Here is a 14,940-nt window from a genome sequence, read left to right as displayed (position 1 = left end):
CGAAATGTTCCCTTTTCCATGTTTCAGGAACATCAGCAAATCACGTACAAACTGGAGGACACGAGTCTGCGTCTGAAAGACGAGATGGATCTTTACAAGAAGATGATGGACAAGATGCGGTGGAATAGACACGAGTTTCAGAAAGAGCGGGAGGTAATGCAGGAGGTGGGTGTCTACAGAGGGAGCGGACTGGGTGTTGGGGGGGTGGATATTGCGGGGGGGGGGGGTGGATATTGCGGGGGGGGGGGTGGATATTGCGGGGGGGGGGGTGGATATTGCGGGGGGGAGGGGCGGATATTGCGGGGAGGCTGCAGTGTCATGCGTAGGCTCAGATGTGGAATCTCTCCTAACAGCTAACAACACAAGAAATAGAAGCAGGAAGAGGGCCATTCAGCCCATCGAGTCTGTTCCATCATTCAATATAGCTGATCTGCATTTTCCCATAAACCACTTACTCCTCACCTTCAACCTTTGCTCTCTGGCCTTAGACACCTCTCCCAGGAGAAGATTATTACCAACTACCCTATCTAGCCTCTCAGAATTTTGTATCCCTCCATCACATCCCTCCCCCTCAGCATCCTCTGCTCCAGGGAAAACAAACCCAGCCTATCCAGTCTCTCCTCAAAGCTGAAACTTTCAATCCCAGGCAGCATCCTGGTGAATCTCCTCTGCTCCCTCTCCAGTGCAATCACATCCTTCCGATAGTGTGGTGACCAGAACCGCACACAGTGCTCCATCTATGGTCTGGCCAATGTTTTATAAAGTTGTACCAAGACCTCCCTGCTCCTATATTCTATGTAAGAAATCTCACAACACCAGGTTAAAGTCCAACAGGTTTATTTGGTAGCACAAGCCACTAGCATTCGGAGCGCTGCTCCTTCATCAGGTGAGTGGGAGTTCTGTTCACAAACAGGGCATATAAAGACACAAACTCAATTTACAAAATAATGGTTGGAATGTGAGTCTTTACAGCTAATCAAGACTCAAAGGTACAGACAATGTGAGTGGAGAGAGGGTTAAGCGCAGGTTAAAGAGATGTGTATTGTCTCCAGACAGGACAGTTAGTGAGATTTTGCAAGCCCAGGCAAGTCGTGGGGGTTACAGATAGTGTGACATGAACCCAAGATCCCGGTTGAGGCCGTCCTCATGTGTGCGGAACTTGGCTATCAGTCTCTGCTCAGCGACTCTGCGTTGTCGTGTGTCGTGAAGGCCGCCTTGGGGAACGTTTACCCAAAGATCAGAGGCCGAATGCCCGTGACCACTGAAGTGTTCCCCAACAGGAAGAGAACAGTCTTGCCTGGTGATTGTCGAGCGGTGTTCATTCATCTGTTGTCGTAGCGTCTGCATGGTTTCCCCAATGTACCATGCCTCGGGACATCCTTTCCTGCAGCGTATCAGATAGACAACGTTGGCCGAGTTGCAAGTGTATGTACCGTGTACCTGGTGGATGGTGTTCTCACGTGAGATGATGGCATCCGTGTCGATGATCCGGCACGTCTTGCAGAGGTTGCTGTGGCAGGGTTGTGTGGTGTTGTGGTCACTGTTCTCCTGAAGGCTGGGTAGTTTGCTGCGGACAATGGTCTGTTTGAGGTTGTGCAGTTGTTTGAAGGCAAGAAGTGGGGGTGTGGGGATGGCCTTGGCGAGCTGTTCGTCTTCATCAATGACATGTTGAAGGCTCCGGAGGAGATGCCGTAGCTTCTCCGCTCCGGGGAAGTACTGGACGACGAAGGGTACTCTGTCCACTGTGTCCCGTGTTTGTCTTCTGAGGAGGTTGGTGCGGTTTTTCGCTGTGGTGCGTCGGAACTGTCGATCAATGAGTCGAGCGCCATATCCTGTTCTTATGAGGGCATCTTTCAGCGTCTGGAGGTGTCTGTTGCGATCCTCCTCATCCGAGCAGATCCTGTGTATTCGGAGGGCTTGTCCGTAGGGGATGGCTTCTTTAACGTGTTTAGGGTGGAAGCTGGAGAAGTGGAGCATCGTGAGGTTATCCGTGGGCTTGCGGTACAGTGAGGTGCTGAGGTGACCGTCCTTAATGGAGATGCGTGTGTCCAAGAATGCAACCGATTCCGGAGAGTAGTCCATGGTGAGTCTGATGGTGGGATGGAACTTGTTGATGTCATCATATAGTTGTTTCAGTGATTGCTCACCATGAGTCCAAAGGAAGAAAATGTCATCGATGCAGTTTGGAAAACAGCAAATGTGACACCACTGTTTAAAAAAGGAGGTAGACAAAAGGCGGGTAACTATAGGCCGGTTAGCTTAACTTCTGTAGCAGGAAAATGCTTGAATCTTTCATCAAGGAAGAAATAGCGAGACATCTGGATATAAATTGTCCCATTGGTAAGATGCAGCATGGGTTCATGAAGGGCAGGTCATGTTTGACTAATTTGGTGGAATTCTTTGAGAACATTACATGTGCAGTGGACAATGGGGAACCCGTGGATGTGGTGTATCTGGATTTCCAGAAGGTATTTGACAAGGTGCCGCACCAAAGACTGCTGCATAAGGTAAAGGTGCATGGTGTTACGGGTAATGTATTAGCATGGATAGTGGATTGGTTAACTAACAGGAAGCAAAGAGTGGGGGTAAATGGGTGTTTTTCTGGTTGGCGATCAGTGACTAGTGGTGTGCCTCAGGGATCAGTGTTGGGACCGCAATTGTTTACGATTTACACAGATGATTTGGAGTTGGGGACCAAGTGCAGTGTGTCAAAATTCGCTAAGATGACACTAAGATGAGTGGCAGAGCAAAGTGTGCAGAGGACACTGAAAGTCTGCAAAGGGATATAGATAGTCTAAGCGAGTGGGCGAGGGTCTGGCAGATGGAGTTCAATGTTGGTAAATGTGAGGTCATCCATTTTGGTAGGAATAACAGCAAAATGGACTATTATTTAAATGGTAAAAAATTGCAGCATGCTGCTGTGCAGAGGGACCTGGGTGTCCTTGTGCAGGAATCTCAAGGAGTTGGTTTGCAGGTGCAGCAGGTAATTAAGAAGGCAAATGAAATTTTGTCCTTCATTGCTAGAGGGATGGAGTTTAAAAACAGCGTGATTATGTTGCAGCTGTATAAGGTGCTGGTGAGGCCACACCTGGAGTACTGTGTACAGTTTTGGTCTCCTTACTTGAGAAAGGATATACTGGCACTGGAGGGGTTGCAGAGGAGATTCACTAGGTTGATTCTGGAGTTGAGAGGGTTGGCTTATGAGGAGAGAGTGAGTAGACTGGGGCTATACTCATTGGAATTCAGAAGATGAATGGCGGATGAAACTAGAACTAGGGGGCATAGCCTCAAAATAAGGGGAAGCAGATTTAGGTCTGAGTTGAGGAGGAACTTCTTCACACAAAGGGTTGTGAATCTGTGGAATTCCCTGTGGAATGCCCCGGGCATTCGGCCTCTGATATTCGGGTAAGCGTTCTCCAAGGCGGCCTTCACGACACACGACGGCGCAGAGTCGCTGAGCAGAAACTGATAGCCAAGTTCCGCACACATGAGGATGGCCTCAACATGGATATTGGGTTCATGTCACGCTACTTGTAATCCCCACAGCTTGCCTGGGCCTGTAGAGTTTCACTGGCTGTCCTGTCTGGAGACAATACACATCTCTTTAACCTGTCTTGATGCTCTCTCCACTCACATTGTTTGTTTCTTAAAGACTTGATTAGCTGTAAGTATTCGCATTCCAACCATTATTCATGTAAATTGAGTTTGTGTCTTTATATGCCCTGTTTGTGAACAGAATTCCCACTCACCTGAAGAAGGGGCTTACGGCTCCGAAAGCTTGTGTGGCTTTTGCTACCAAATAAACCTGTTGGACTTTAACCTGGTGTTGTTAAACTTCTGACTGTGTTTACCCCAGTCCAACGCTGGCATCTCCACATCATGACTTCACCTATGGCCAGTGAAGAGTTAAATATCAACGTCAGGGCCCCTGCAATCTCCTCCCTGACCACCAACAGCAGCCTGGGATACATCTCATCAGGCCCTGGGGATTTGTGCACCTTTATGCCCCCTAAAATATCTAATACCTCCTCCTTATTAATCTAAAGTGCTCTAGAACCTCACCGTCCCAACTGAAATCTCCGGCTGCAATGTCTTTCTCCTTGGTGAATACGGGTGAAAAATATTCAGTTCAGACCTTGCTCCGGCCTCTGGCTTCACGCACAGATCCCCATTTGGTTTCTAATGGGCCCCCCACTCTCTCCCTTCTCATCCTCTTACTCTTAATATAAAATGCTTTGGGGTTTTCCTTTATCTTATCTGCCAATGCTATTCTGTGGCCCCTCTTTGCCCTCCTGATTTATCTTTAAGCTCCCCCCCCCCACACCCTCTCTGTACTCCTGAAGGGTCCCCCCGTTTATAGTGTTCTATACCTACCACATGCTTCCTTTTTCATTATCAAGCCCTCGATATCCTTCGACATCCAGTGTTCCCAGGACTCGCCGTCCTCGCCATTCACCCTGAGAGGAACGCGTTGACCCCGAACTCTCACTATTTCATTTTTAAAAGACTCCCACTTTCCAAATGGAGCTTTCCCTGCGAGCAGCTGCTCCCAGTCTGTGTTTACCAGATCCTGTCGAATGATGTTGAAATCGGCCTTTCCCCAATTCAGAAACTGGGGGGAGAGATTCTCCCAAAAGTGCTGAATTGGTGGGAAAGCTGATCGAGATCACGACTGTTTTTTCAGTGAGTTTCAGAGCTGAATCTCCGCACTCTGTGCACTGCAGAGGTCCCAATCGTGAATCTTATTAAAAACCCAGAGGGGTGGGGCCTATTCACACCGGAGTCTGACAGTTCTGAAACTCTGCGCATGCGCAGTGGCCCCGATCTGTCAATCTCTTCATTTGCTGACCAGCTTATCGCTGGCAGCCCGGGACCCCTGCAGTGCTACCCCTTCAGCCCCCCCCCTCCACCATGGCCCAATCGTGACCCCCACAACAATTCCCAGGTCAGCCCTGATCTCCCCCCGCCCCGCCCCGGAGCTCCCTGATGTCCAGCCCCCCCCCCCCCCCCCCCCGCACCCAGCAGTGGCGATTTTGCCCCACCTCCCGGTAGACCACCCCCGCAGACCTCCCAGAGGCAGCCCTCCCCCCGGTAGACCACCCCCGCAGCCCGCCCTGACCGTTGCCCTCCCTCCATCCCAGACCGATCCCAATGCGGAGTGGCAGCGGGATCCCCACCAATCGCCCCTAGGCCCCGTCCCCTTGGCACTGTGCCAAGGTGCCCCTCGGGCAGTGCCAGGGGCCCATGCCCAGGGAGCACCGCCTTCCCGCCACCCGACCCCTGGGGAGCCCTGATTGCCCCCCCCCCCCCTTCATTCCGGCAGGGTCTCCCGCTTGTTCCCTGAATGTGGGGAGCTATTCTGAACCCCGACAGAATGAAGTAGTTCTGGTGGGGTGGGGAATTCAATCGGGATCTGAAAGGTCCCGATAATGAACTAATAAACATACTTAAAACAGATTTAAATGACTGATCTGCCTTCCCGCTGGTTTCCAGAGTGGTCTGACCGGCGACTGTTCTCCGGCTCTGGGAGATGTGCATGTGTTCCCGGCGGATGGGTAAATCCCTGTTCAAGGCCAGAGACCTGTGTCTCCCACCACAACCCGACAGTAAAGTTGTGGGTCGCGATGGGAGAATCGGGCCCTTGATTACTGGACTATCCTTATATCTTTCCAGAATGACTTTGAAACTTACAGAGTTATGGTCACTATCCCAGAACACTCGCCCACTGACACTTTGGCCATTTGCCCGGATTCGTTCCCGAGGACCAGGTCTAACGTGGCTCCGTCCTCAGCAGGACTCTACACACAGGCACAGAAATCTCCCCTGATGCACTTGTGTGTGAAACAGAAGCCTCCTTGTGGGTTCTGACTTAACCGTGTGTGATAATGCTGTGCCGTTGATAGGAATAGATATATATGTGTTGTATTTCTGTGTTTGAAGGGAATGTTTAAAAATTCAGCGTTAGGCCCCAGGCAGTCAGCATGTTTGTAGGGAATGCAGGTCAGACTCTGGAGAATTACTCATCTCAATCTTGCCAGTGGTTATTTTAAGTAAAGCTAATGGACCTTTGTTTATTTGAGTTCTCCTGAGATTTCTGATTCAAGTGGTGGACAGGGTCATATGATTGTGTGATTTAGGTGCAAACAAAAGGAAAGCTTTTACAGGAAGCAGTTTACAGCTGAAGCCTTGTTGAATTTAGAATAATTTGCAGGCTTCTGGAGTTGTATCACTCTCTGAAAACCTCAAGACCATTAACAAATGTTAAAGCAAGTATAGGGTGGCACGGTCGCACAGTGGTTAGCACTGCTGCTTCACAGCTCCAGGGACCTGGGTTCGATTCCCGGCTTGGGTCACTGTCTGTGTGGAGTTTGCACATTCTCCTCGTGTCTGCGTGGGTTTTCTCCGGGTGCTCCGGTTTCCTCCCACAGTCCAAAGATGTGCGGGTTAGGTTAATTGGCCATGCTAAAATTGCCCCTTAGTATCCTGAGATGCGTAGGTTAGAGGGATTAATGGGTAAATATGTAGGGATAAGTGGGTAGGGCCTGGGTGGGATTGTGGTCGGTGCAGACTCGATGGGCCGAATGGCCGCTTTCTGTGCTGTTTCTAAGATTCTAAGATGTCTGTTTGCTAATTGTATTTATTTAAAGGTTGATTTGATTTATGTATGAATGTGGTTTACCTGGAACTGAAACAGTGATAAGCGAGAAAGTCAAGTTGCTTTTTTTTTCAATTTTAAATATTGCTTCTAGTTACATTAAAACTTTATTAAATAAAGTTTGTTTTATTGTAAAAATCCCTAATTTGTCAGTGGACTAATTCCTGGAAGGAAATATCCTTTCCTCACATTTATCCCAAAATAGAAACATTGTTGGGGTCTGACGTCCTGATGTAATTTGGGATTCTGATCCGGGACTCGAGCTCTGTGTTTCAGGTCTGATCCGGGACACGAACTCCATGTTTCAGGTCTGGTCCGGGACACGAACTCCATGTTTCAGGTCTGGTCCGGGACTGGAACTCCATGTTTCGGGTCTGGTCCAGGACTCGAACTCCATGTTTCGGGTCTGGTCCGGGACTGGAACTCCGTGTTTCAGGACTGGAACTCCGTGTTTCAGGTCTGGTCCGGGACTGGAACTCTGTGTTTCGGGACTGGAACTCTGTGTTTCGGGACTGGAACTCTGTGTTTCGGGACTGGAACTCCGTGTTTCGGGACTGGAACTCCGTGTTTCAGGACTGGAACTCCGTGTTTCAGGTCTGGTCCGGGACTGGAACTCTGTGTTTCGGGACTGGAACTCTGTGTTTCGGGACTGGAACTCTGTGTTTCGGGACTGGAACTCTGTGTTTCGGGACTGGAACTCTGTGTTTCGGGACTGGAACTCTGTGTTTCGGGACTGGAACTCTGTGTTTCGGGACTGGAACTCTGTGTTTCGGGACTGGAACTCTGTGTTTCGGGACTGGAACTCTGTGTTTCGGGACTGGAACTCTGTGTTTCGGGACTGGAACTCTGTGTTTCGGGACTGGAACTCTGTGTTTCGGGACTGGAACTCTGTGTTTCGGGACTGGAACTCCGTGTTTCGGGACTGGAACTCCGTGTTTCAGGACTGGAACTCCGTGTTTCAGGACTGGAACTCCGTGTTTCGGGACTGGAACTCTGTGTTTCAGGACTGGAACTCTGTGTTTCAGGACTGGTCCGGGACTGGAACTCTGTGTTTCAGGACTGGAACTCCGTGTTTCAGGTCTGGTCCGGGACTGGAACTCTGTGTTTCGGGACTGGAACTCCGTGTTTCGGGACTGGAACTCCGTGTTTCAGGACTGGAACTCCATGTTTCAGGACTGGAACTCCGTGTTTCGGGACTGGAACTCCGTGTTTCGGGACTGGAACTCCGTGTTTCGGGACTGGAACTCCGTGTTTCGGGACTGGAACTCCGTGTTTCGGGACTGGAACTCCGTGTTTCAGGACTGGAACTCCGTGTTTCGGGACTGGAACTCCGTGTTTCGGGACTGGAACTCTGTGTTTCGGGACTGGAACTCTGTGTTTCGGGACTGGAACTCTGTGTTTCGGGACTGGAACTCTGTGTTTCGGGACTGGAACTCTGTGTTTCGGGACTGGAACTCTGTGTTTCGGGACTGGAACTCTGTGTTTCGGGACTGGAACTCTGTGTTTCGGGACTGGAACTCTGTGTTTCGGGACTGGAACTCTGTGTTTCGGGACTGGAACTCTGTGTTTCGGGACTGGAACTCTGTGTTTCGGGACTGGAACTCCGTGTTTCGGGACTGGAACTCTGTGTTTCGGGACTGGAACTCTGTGTTTCGGGACTGGAACTCCGTGTTTCGGGACTGGAACTCCGTGTTTCAGGACTGGAACTCCGTGTTTCGGGACTGGAACTCTGTGTTTCAGGACTGGAACTCCGTGTTTCAGGTCTGGTCCGGGACTGGAACTCTGTGTTTCGGGACTGGAACTCAGTGTTTCGGGACTGGAACTCCGTGTTTCAGGACTGGAACTCCATGTTTCGGGTCTGGTCCAGGACTCGAACTCCATGTTTCGGGTCTGGTCCGTGACTGGAACTCCGTGTTTCAGGACTGGAACTCTGTGTTTCAGGACTGGAACTCCGTGTTTCGGGACTGGAACTCCGTGTTTCGGGACTGGAACTCCGTGTTTCGGGACTGGAACTCCGTGTTTCAGGACTGGAACTCTGTGTTTCGGGACTGGAACTCCGTGTTTCAGGACTGGAACTCTGTGTTTCGGGACTGGAACTCCGTGTTTCGGGACTGGAACTCTGTGTTTCGGGACTGGAACTCCGTGTTTCAGGTCTGGTCCGGGACTGGAACTCCGTGTTTCGGGACTGGAACTCCGTGTTTCGGGACTGGAACTCCGTGTTTCAGGTCTGGTCCGGGACTGGAACTCTGTGTTTCGGGACTGGAACTCTGTGTTTCGGGACTGGAACTCTGTGTTTCGGGACTGGAACTCCGTGTTTCGGGACTGGAACTCCGTGTTTCGGGACTGGAACTCTGTGTTTCGGGACTGGAACTCCGTGTTTCGGGACTGGAACTCCGTGTTTCGGGACTGGAACTCCGTGTTTCGGGACTGGAACTCCGTGTTTCGGGACTGGAACTCCGTGTTCCGGGACTGGAACTCCGTGTTTCGGGACTGGAACTCCGTGTTCCGGGACTGGAACTCTGTGTTTCGGGACTGGAACTCTGTGTTTCGGGACTGGAACTCCGTGTTTCGGGACTGGAACTCCGTGTTTCGGGACTGGAACTCCGTGTTTCGGGACTGGAACTCCGTGTTTCGGGACTGGAACTCCGTGTTTCGGGACTGGAACTCTGTGTTTCGGGACTGGAACTCCGTGTTTCGGGACTGGAACTCCGTGTTTCGGGACTGGAACTCCGTGTTTCGGGACTGGAACTCCGTGTTTCAGGACTGGAACTCCATGTTTCGGGTCTGGTCCAGGACTCGAACTCCATGTTTCGGGTCTGGTCCGGGACTGGAACTCCGTGTTTCAGGACTGGAACTCTGTGTTTCGGGACTGGAACTCCGTGTTTCGGGACTGGAACTCCGTGTTTCGGGACTGGAACTCCGTGTTTCAGGACTGGAACTCCATGTTTCGGGTCTGGTCCAGGACTCGAACTCCATGTTTCGGGTCTGGTCCGGGACTGGAACTCCGTGTTTCAGGACTGGAACTCTGTGTTTCGGGACTGGAACTCTGTGTTTCGGGACTGGAACTCCGTGTTTCGGGACTGGAACTCCGTGTTTCAGGACTGGAACTCCATGTTTCGGGTCTGGTCCAGGACTCGAACTCCATGTTTCGGGTCTGGTCCGGGACTGGAACTCCGTGTTTCAGGACTGGAACTCTGTGTTTCAGGACTGGAACTCCGTGTTTCGGGACTGGAACTCCGTGTTTCGGGACTGGAACTCCGTGTTTCGGGACTGGAACTCCGTGTTTCAGGACTGGAACTCTGTGTTTCGGGACTGGAACTCCGTGTTTCAGGACTGGAACTCTGTGTTTCGGGACTGGAACTTCGTGTTTCGGGACTGGAACTCTGTGTTTCGGGACTGGAACTCCGTGTTTCAGGTCTGGTCCGGGACTGGAACTCCGTGTTTCGGGACTGGAACTCCGTGTTTCGGGACTGGAACTCCGTGTTTCAGGTCTGGTCCGGGACTGGAACTCTGTGTTTCGGGACTGGAACTCTGTGTTTCGGGACTGGAACTCTGTGTTTCGGGACTGGAACTCCGTGTTTCGGGACTGGAACTCCGTGTTTCGGGACTGGAACTCTGTGTTTCGGGACTGGAACTCCGTGTTTCGGGACTGGAACTCCGTGTTTCGGGACTGGAACTCCGTGTTTCGGGACTGGAACTCCGTGTTTCGGGACTGGAACTCCGTGTTCCGGGACTGGAACTCCGTGTTCCGGGACTGGAACTCCGTGTTTCGGGACTGGAACTCCGTGTTTCGGGACTGGAACTCCGTGTTTCGGGACTGGAACTCCGTGTTTCGGGACTGGAACTCCGTGTTTCGGGACTGGAACTCCGTGTTCCGGGTTTGCGTGGGTCTGATTGTCACTGTGATGATTCAGATAAGAAACAAGTAAGTTTTTATTTCCATTTCTGCCAGGATTCCCACGATGTCTTTGAGCCAATCTTTCTTTGAGTGGATTGTTCTGGAAGGGGCCAGTGTTCTGTAAGAAAGAGAAGTTGTATTTACTCGGTTTTTTTCACTGTGACATATCAAACAAGCTGTTCGTCACTGTGTCTGTGTCTCTCATCCAGCTGATTGAAGACCTCCGCAAAGAGCTGGAATATTTAGAGTTATTTAAATTGGAATCTGAGCGAGCAGGATGGGGCCGGAACTCTACGTGCAGTGCCATTGAATTCAGCTTCCGCAACAAGGAGATGGAGCTGGAATATGAAGCCAAGCGTTTGAAACAGGTAAATGAATTTGTGTTTTCCTGATGCTCCGATCCCACTGACTGAAACCAAACTTATTCACCATCTGCCCAGGATCAGGACGATTGCTCCTGATTGCACAATGTTCCCCAGGACACAACTGTTTGTGCTGGGAGAGACATCTTGCCGAGTGACAGTCACTCTGAGATGTATCTGTGACTATCAGGTTGAACCGGGGTGGGCCTGGCTGTGATGCCCCCACTGTTGAATGTCTGCTGCTCCCAGCCAGCGCCTTTGGAAATGGGATTCGGGGGAGGTTGGGAGAAATCACAGGTCAAAGGAAGACTCCTAGGTTCATTGCTTTGGATTCTGGGATCAGCCTCAGTTTTCTCCCATTTCGTTTTTAAATCGAGCATCTGGGAGAAGAATCTCATCCTTCTCGACTCCACCTCCTGATGTCCAATTGGAGGCTCTGGATGGGGGGATTGGAGAGCGGCGATATTTCATGGGGCAGTGTCCTCGGGGGAAGGTGTTTGACGGGGGACACTTGGGGACATGGACTTTATCCCTGAGCGATGGGCAGGATGAGTCTGGCTGCTCTCAGCGATGACAGAACCTCCCACCCGGGGCTCCAGCAAACTGCAGTCCAGGGATTTGAGCAAAGCAATTGGCCAGGAGACTGGGATTCGCACATCAGCCACACCCCATAGTGTGTTGTTGCCATGGTGATTGTCAGTAACTCTGCACATTTTCTGAACAAACTCTCCTCCTTTGTCAGGAGAATTTGAGATTAAAAGAACAGAATGATGATTTAAACGGGCAGATTCTCAGCCTCAGTTTGTACGAAGCAAAAAGTCTATTTTCAACACAGACGAAAGCCCAGTCACTGGCAGCGGAGATCGACACCGCGACACGTGACCAGGTAAAGTGACCAATCACAGGGCAGCTCAAAGCTGCTGATACAATGAATACTGATCACTGCGGGGTTAAGCGCGGGCACTGCGGGGTTAAGCGCGGGCTCTGCGGGGTTAAGCGCGGGCTCTGCGGGTTTAAGCGCAGGCTCTGCGGGCTTAAGCGCGGGCTCTGTGGGGTTAAGCGCGGGCTCTGCGGGGTTAAGCATGGGCGCTGCGGGGTTAAGCGCGGGCTCTGCGGGGTTAAGCGCGGGCTCTGCGGGGTTAAGCGTGGGCTCTGCGGGGTTAAGCGCGGGCACTGCGGGGTTAAGCGCGGGCACACGGGTGACATTGCAAGCTGTATCGATGGAAGTTTAAAATGACAGAGATACTGATAGATTAAGTGAATGGGAAAATTGTGACCAATGAAGTTCAATGGAGAGAAATGTGAGGTTGGCCACTTTGAACCTGAAAAGTATAGAACAGGATATTTCAAAATGGTGAGAGCTTAGAAACAGTGGAGGTTCAAAGAGTTTCGAGAATCAGAGAAATCGATCATCAAAACGTCATGAACAGGAACAGGAAATAATCCGAAAGGAGAATGGAATTCTGGCCTTTCTATCTAGAGACCAGAATACAAGGAGGTCAAAGCCATACTTCACCTATACAAAGACCTGGTTAGATCACACCTGGAGTTACTGTGATCAATTCTGGGAACCACACCTTAGGAAGGATAGATTGGCCTTGGTTAGATTTACCAGAATGATACCAGCAGTTCAAGGGTTAAATCACGAGGAGGAATAAAAAACTAGGGTTGTCTTCCTGAAGTTCAGAAGGTTAAGAGGAGAGTTGATTGAAATTTTCAGGCTGTTATTGAGAATAGACAGGGTAGATAGACAGAGTCTAGAACCAGAGGCAGAGTACCTGCCCTGGGATTGTTTGATGGGACATTTGAAAACATTTGATGGCATTTGCTACCAAATAAACCTGTTGGACTTTAACCTGGTGTTGTTAAAACTCTTACTGTGTTTATCCCAGTCCAACGCCGGCATCTCCACATCATTGTTTGATGGGGACAGTGTAGAGGGACCTTTATGGAATCATGCAGCGCAGAAGAGGCCCTTCAGCCCATCGAGTCTGCACTGACACATTAGAAAGACCTGCACTCCCACATAATCCCATCTCTCGGCACTCGGCCCATAGCTCTGAATGTGATGATGTGCCAAGTACTCATCCAGGTACTTTTTAAAGGATGTGAGGCATCCCGCCTCCCCCACCCTCCCAGGCAGCGCATTCCAGACCCTCACCACCCTCTGGGTAAAAAAGTATTTTCTCACATCCCCCCCAAACCTCCTGCCCTCACCTTGAACCTGTGTCCCCTCGTGACTGACCCTTCAACAGAGGGGAACAGCTGCTCCTTATCCACCCTGTCCATGCCCCTCATAATCTTGAACACCTCGATCAGGTCGCCCCTCAGTCTTCTCTGCTCCAGTGAAAACAGCCCAAGCCTATCCAACCTCTCTTCATAACTTCAATGTTCCCTCCCAGGCAGCATCCTGGTGAATCTCCTCTGCACCCCCTCCAGTGCAATCACATCCTTCCAATAATGTGGCGACCAGAACTGCACACAGTGCTCCAGCTGTGGTCTCACCAAAGTTCTATACAACTCCAACATGACTTCCCTGCTTTTGTAATCTACCTCGATTGATAAAGGCAAGTGTCCCATTTGCCTTTTTCACCACCCTACTAACATTCCCTTCCACTGCCAGAGATCTGTGGACAAACACACTTTGTCCCTTTGTTCCACAGAATTTCCCAGTGTCCTACCGTTCATTGAGTACTTTCTTGTCAAATTACTCCTTCCAAAGTGCATCACCTCACACGTTTCAGGGCTGACTCTCCCTGATCAAGCTTTGCCTCTCCAAGTGGAGATACATGCTCTCCTTCAGACGTTTCTCCCAATAGTTTCCCTGCCAATGACGTGAGACTCGCTGATCTGTAGTTTCAGGGTTAAATTCCATCTGCCACTTATCCGCCCATTTTACCATTCTGTCCATATCTTCTTGTAGCCCAGGACACTCCGCCTCACTGTTAACCACCCGGCCAGTCTTTGTGTCATCCACAAACTTACTAATCCGACCCCCACATAGTCATCAATGTCATTTATATGAATGACGAATAATAGGGAGCCCAGCACGCATCCCTGTGGTACACCACGGAACACTGGCTTCCAGTCACTGAAGCAGCCTTCTGTCATCACCCTGTCTCCTACAACTGAGCCAATTTGGAATCCACTTTATCAAATGACCCTGTATCCCGTGTGAATTTACCTTCTTTACAAGTCTCCCATGTGGGACCTTGTCAAAGACTTTGCTGAAATCCGTATAAACTACATCGACTGCACTCCCCTCCTCTACACACCTGGTCACCTCCTCAAAAGATTCAATCAAATTTGTTAGGCATGACCTCCCTCTGACAAAGCCATGCTGACTCTCCCTGATCAAGCTTTGCCTCTCCAAGTGGAGATAGATGCTCTCCTTCAGACGTTTCTCCCAATAGTTTCCCTGCCACTGACGTGAGACTCGCTGATCTGTAGTTCCCTGGTTTCTCTCTACAACCCTTCTTAAATAGCAGAACCACATTAGCTGTTCTCCAGCCGTCTGGCACCTCCCCCATGGCTAGAGAAGAGTTGAAGATTTGGGTCAGAGCCCCTGCAATCTCCGCCCTTGCCTCCCACAGCAGCCCAGGACACAATTCATATGGACCTGGAGATTATACAGCTTTACTCTGGATCTAATCCTGTGCTTTCTTTTGCAGCTGATGGAAGCTCTTCAGGAGCAGGAAGAGATTAACTTGAGACTGAGACAATATATGGATAAGATAATCTTGGCCATTCTGGATCATAACCCCTCCATTTTGGAAATCAAAAAATAAAATGAAGGGAGAAACTGTGGAATGAAGAGTGTGGGTGGTGGGGGCCGGGGCCACTGACGAGGCAGCTTTGCTGCTGGATGCTGGACAATCTCTTGCTGTCTTCACATTAATGTTCATTACCTGGTTACATGTCGATTTAAACTAATATCCACTGTGATTTGGGATTGATTTTCGCACTTCCTGATCCTGTGACAAAAGGAGTTTGAGTGGAAGGATTGACATTTTCTTCATCTGATC

At 50.4% G+C, this 14,940-nt stretch overlaps 1 protein-coding gene across 1 annotated transcript in view; it reads left to right on the top strand.

Moving 5' to 3' along the window:
* rab11fip4b (RAB11 family interacting protein 4 (class II) b) overlaps positions 1-14,703 on the top strand; it is a 40,914-nt gene extending 26,211 nt beyond the window's left edge. Inside the window, exons 10-13 of the mRNA XM_078225885.1 lie at positions 28-165; positions 10,763-10,921; positions 11,658-11,801; positions 14,587-14,703. Coding sequence (XP_078082011.1) covers positions 28-165; positions 10,763-10,921; positions 11,658-11,801; positions 14,587-14,703 — 558 coding nt within the window. The remainder of the gene's footprint in view (positions 1-27; positions 166-10,762; positions 10,922-11,657; positions 11,802-14,586) is intronic.
* Positions 14,704-14,940: the final 237 nt, after the last annotated feature.

This window comes from Mustelus asterias, chromosome 12, assembly GCF_964213995.1.
Source record: "Mustelus asterias chromosome 12, sMusAst1.hap1.1, whole genome shotgun sequence".
Taxonomy (NCBI): domain Eukaryota; kingdom Metazoa; phylum Chordata; class Chondrichthyes; order Carcharhiniformes; family Triakidae; genus Mustelus; species Mustelus asterias.
The sequence above is the reverse complement of the archived record's forward strand: the minus strand, read 5'-3'. Positions and strand labels throughout refer to the sequence as shown.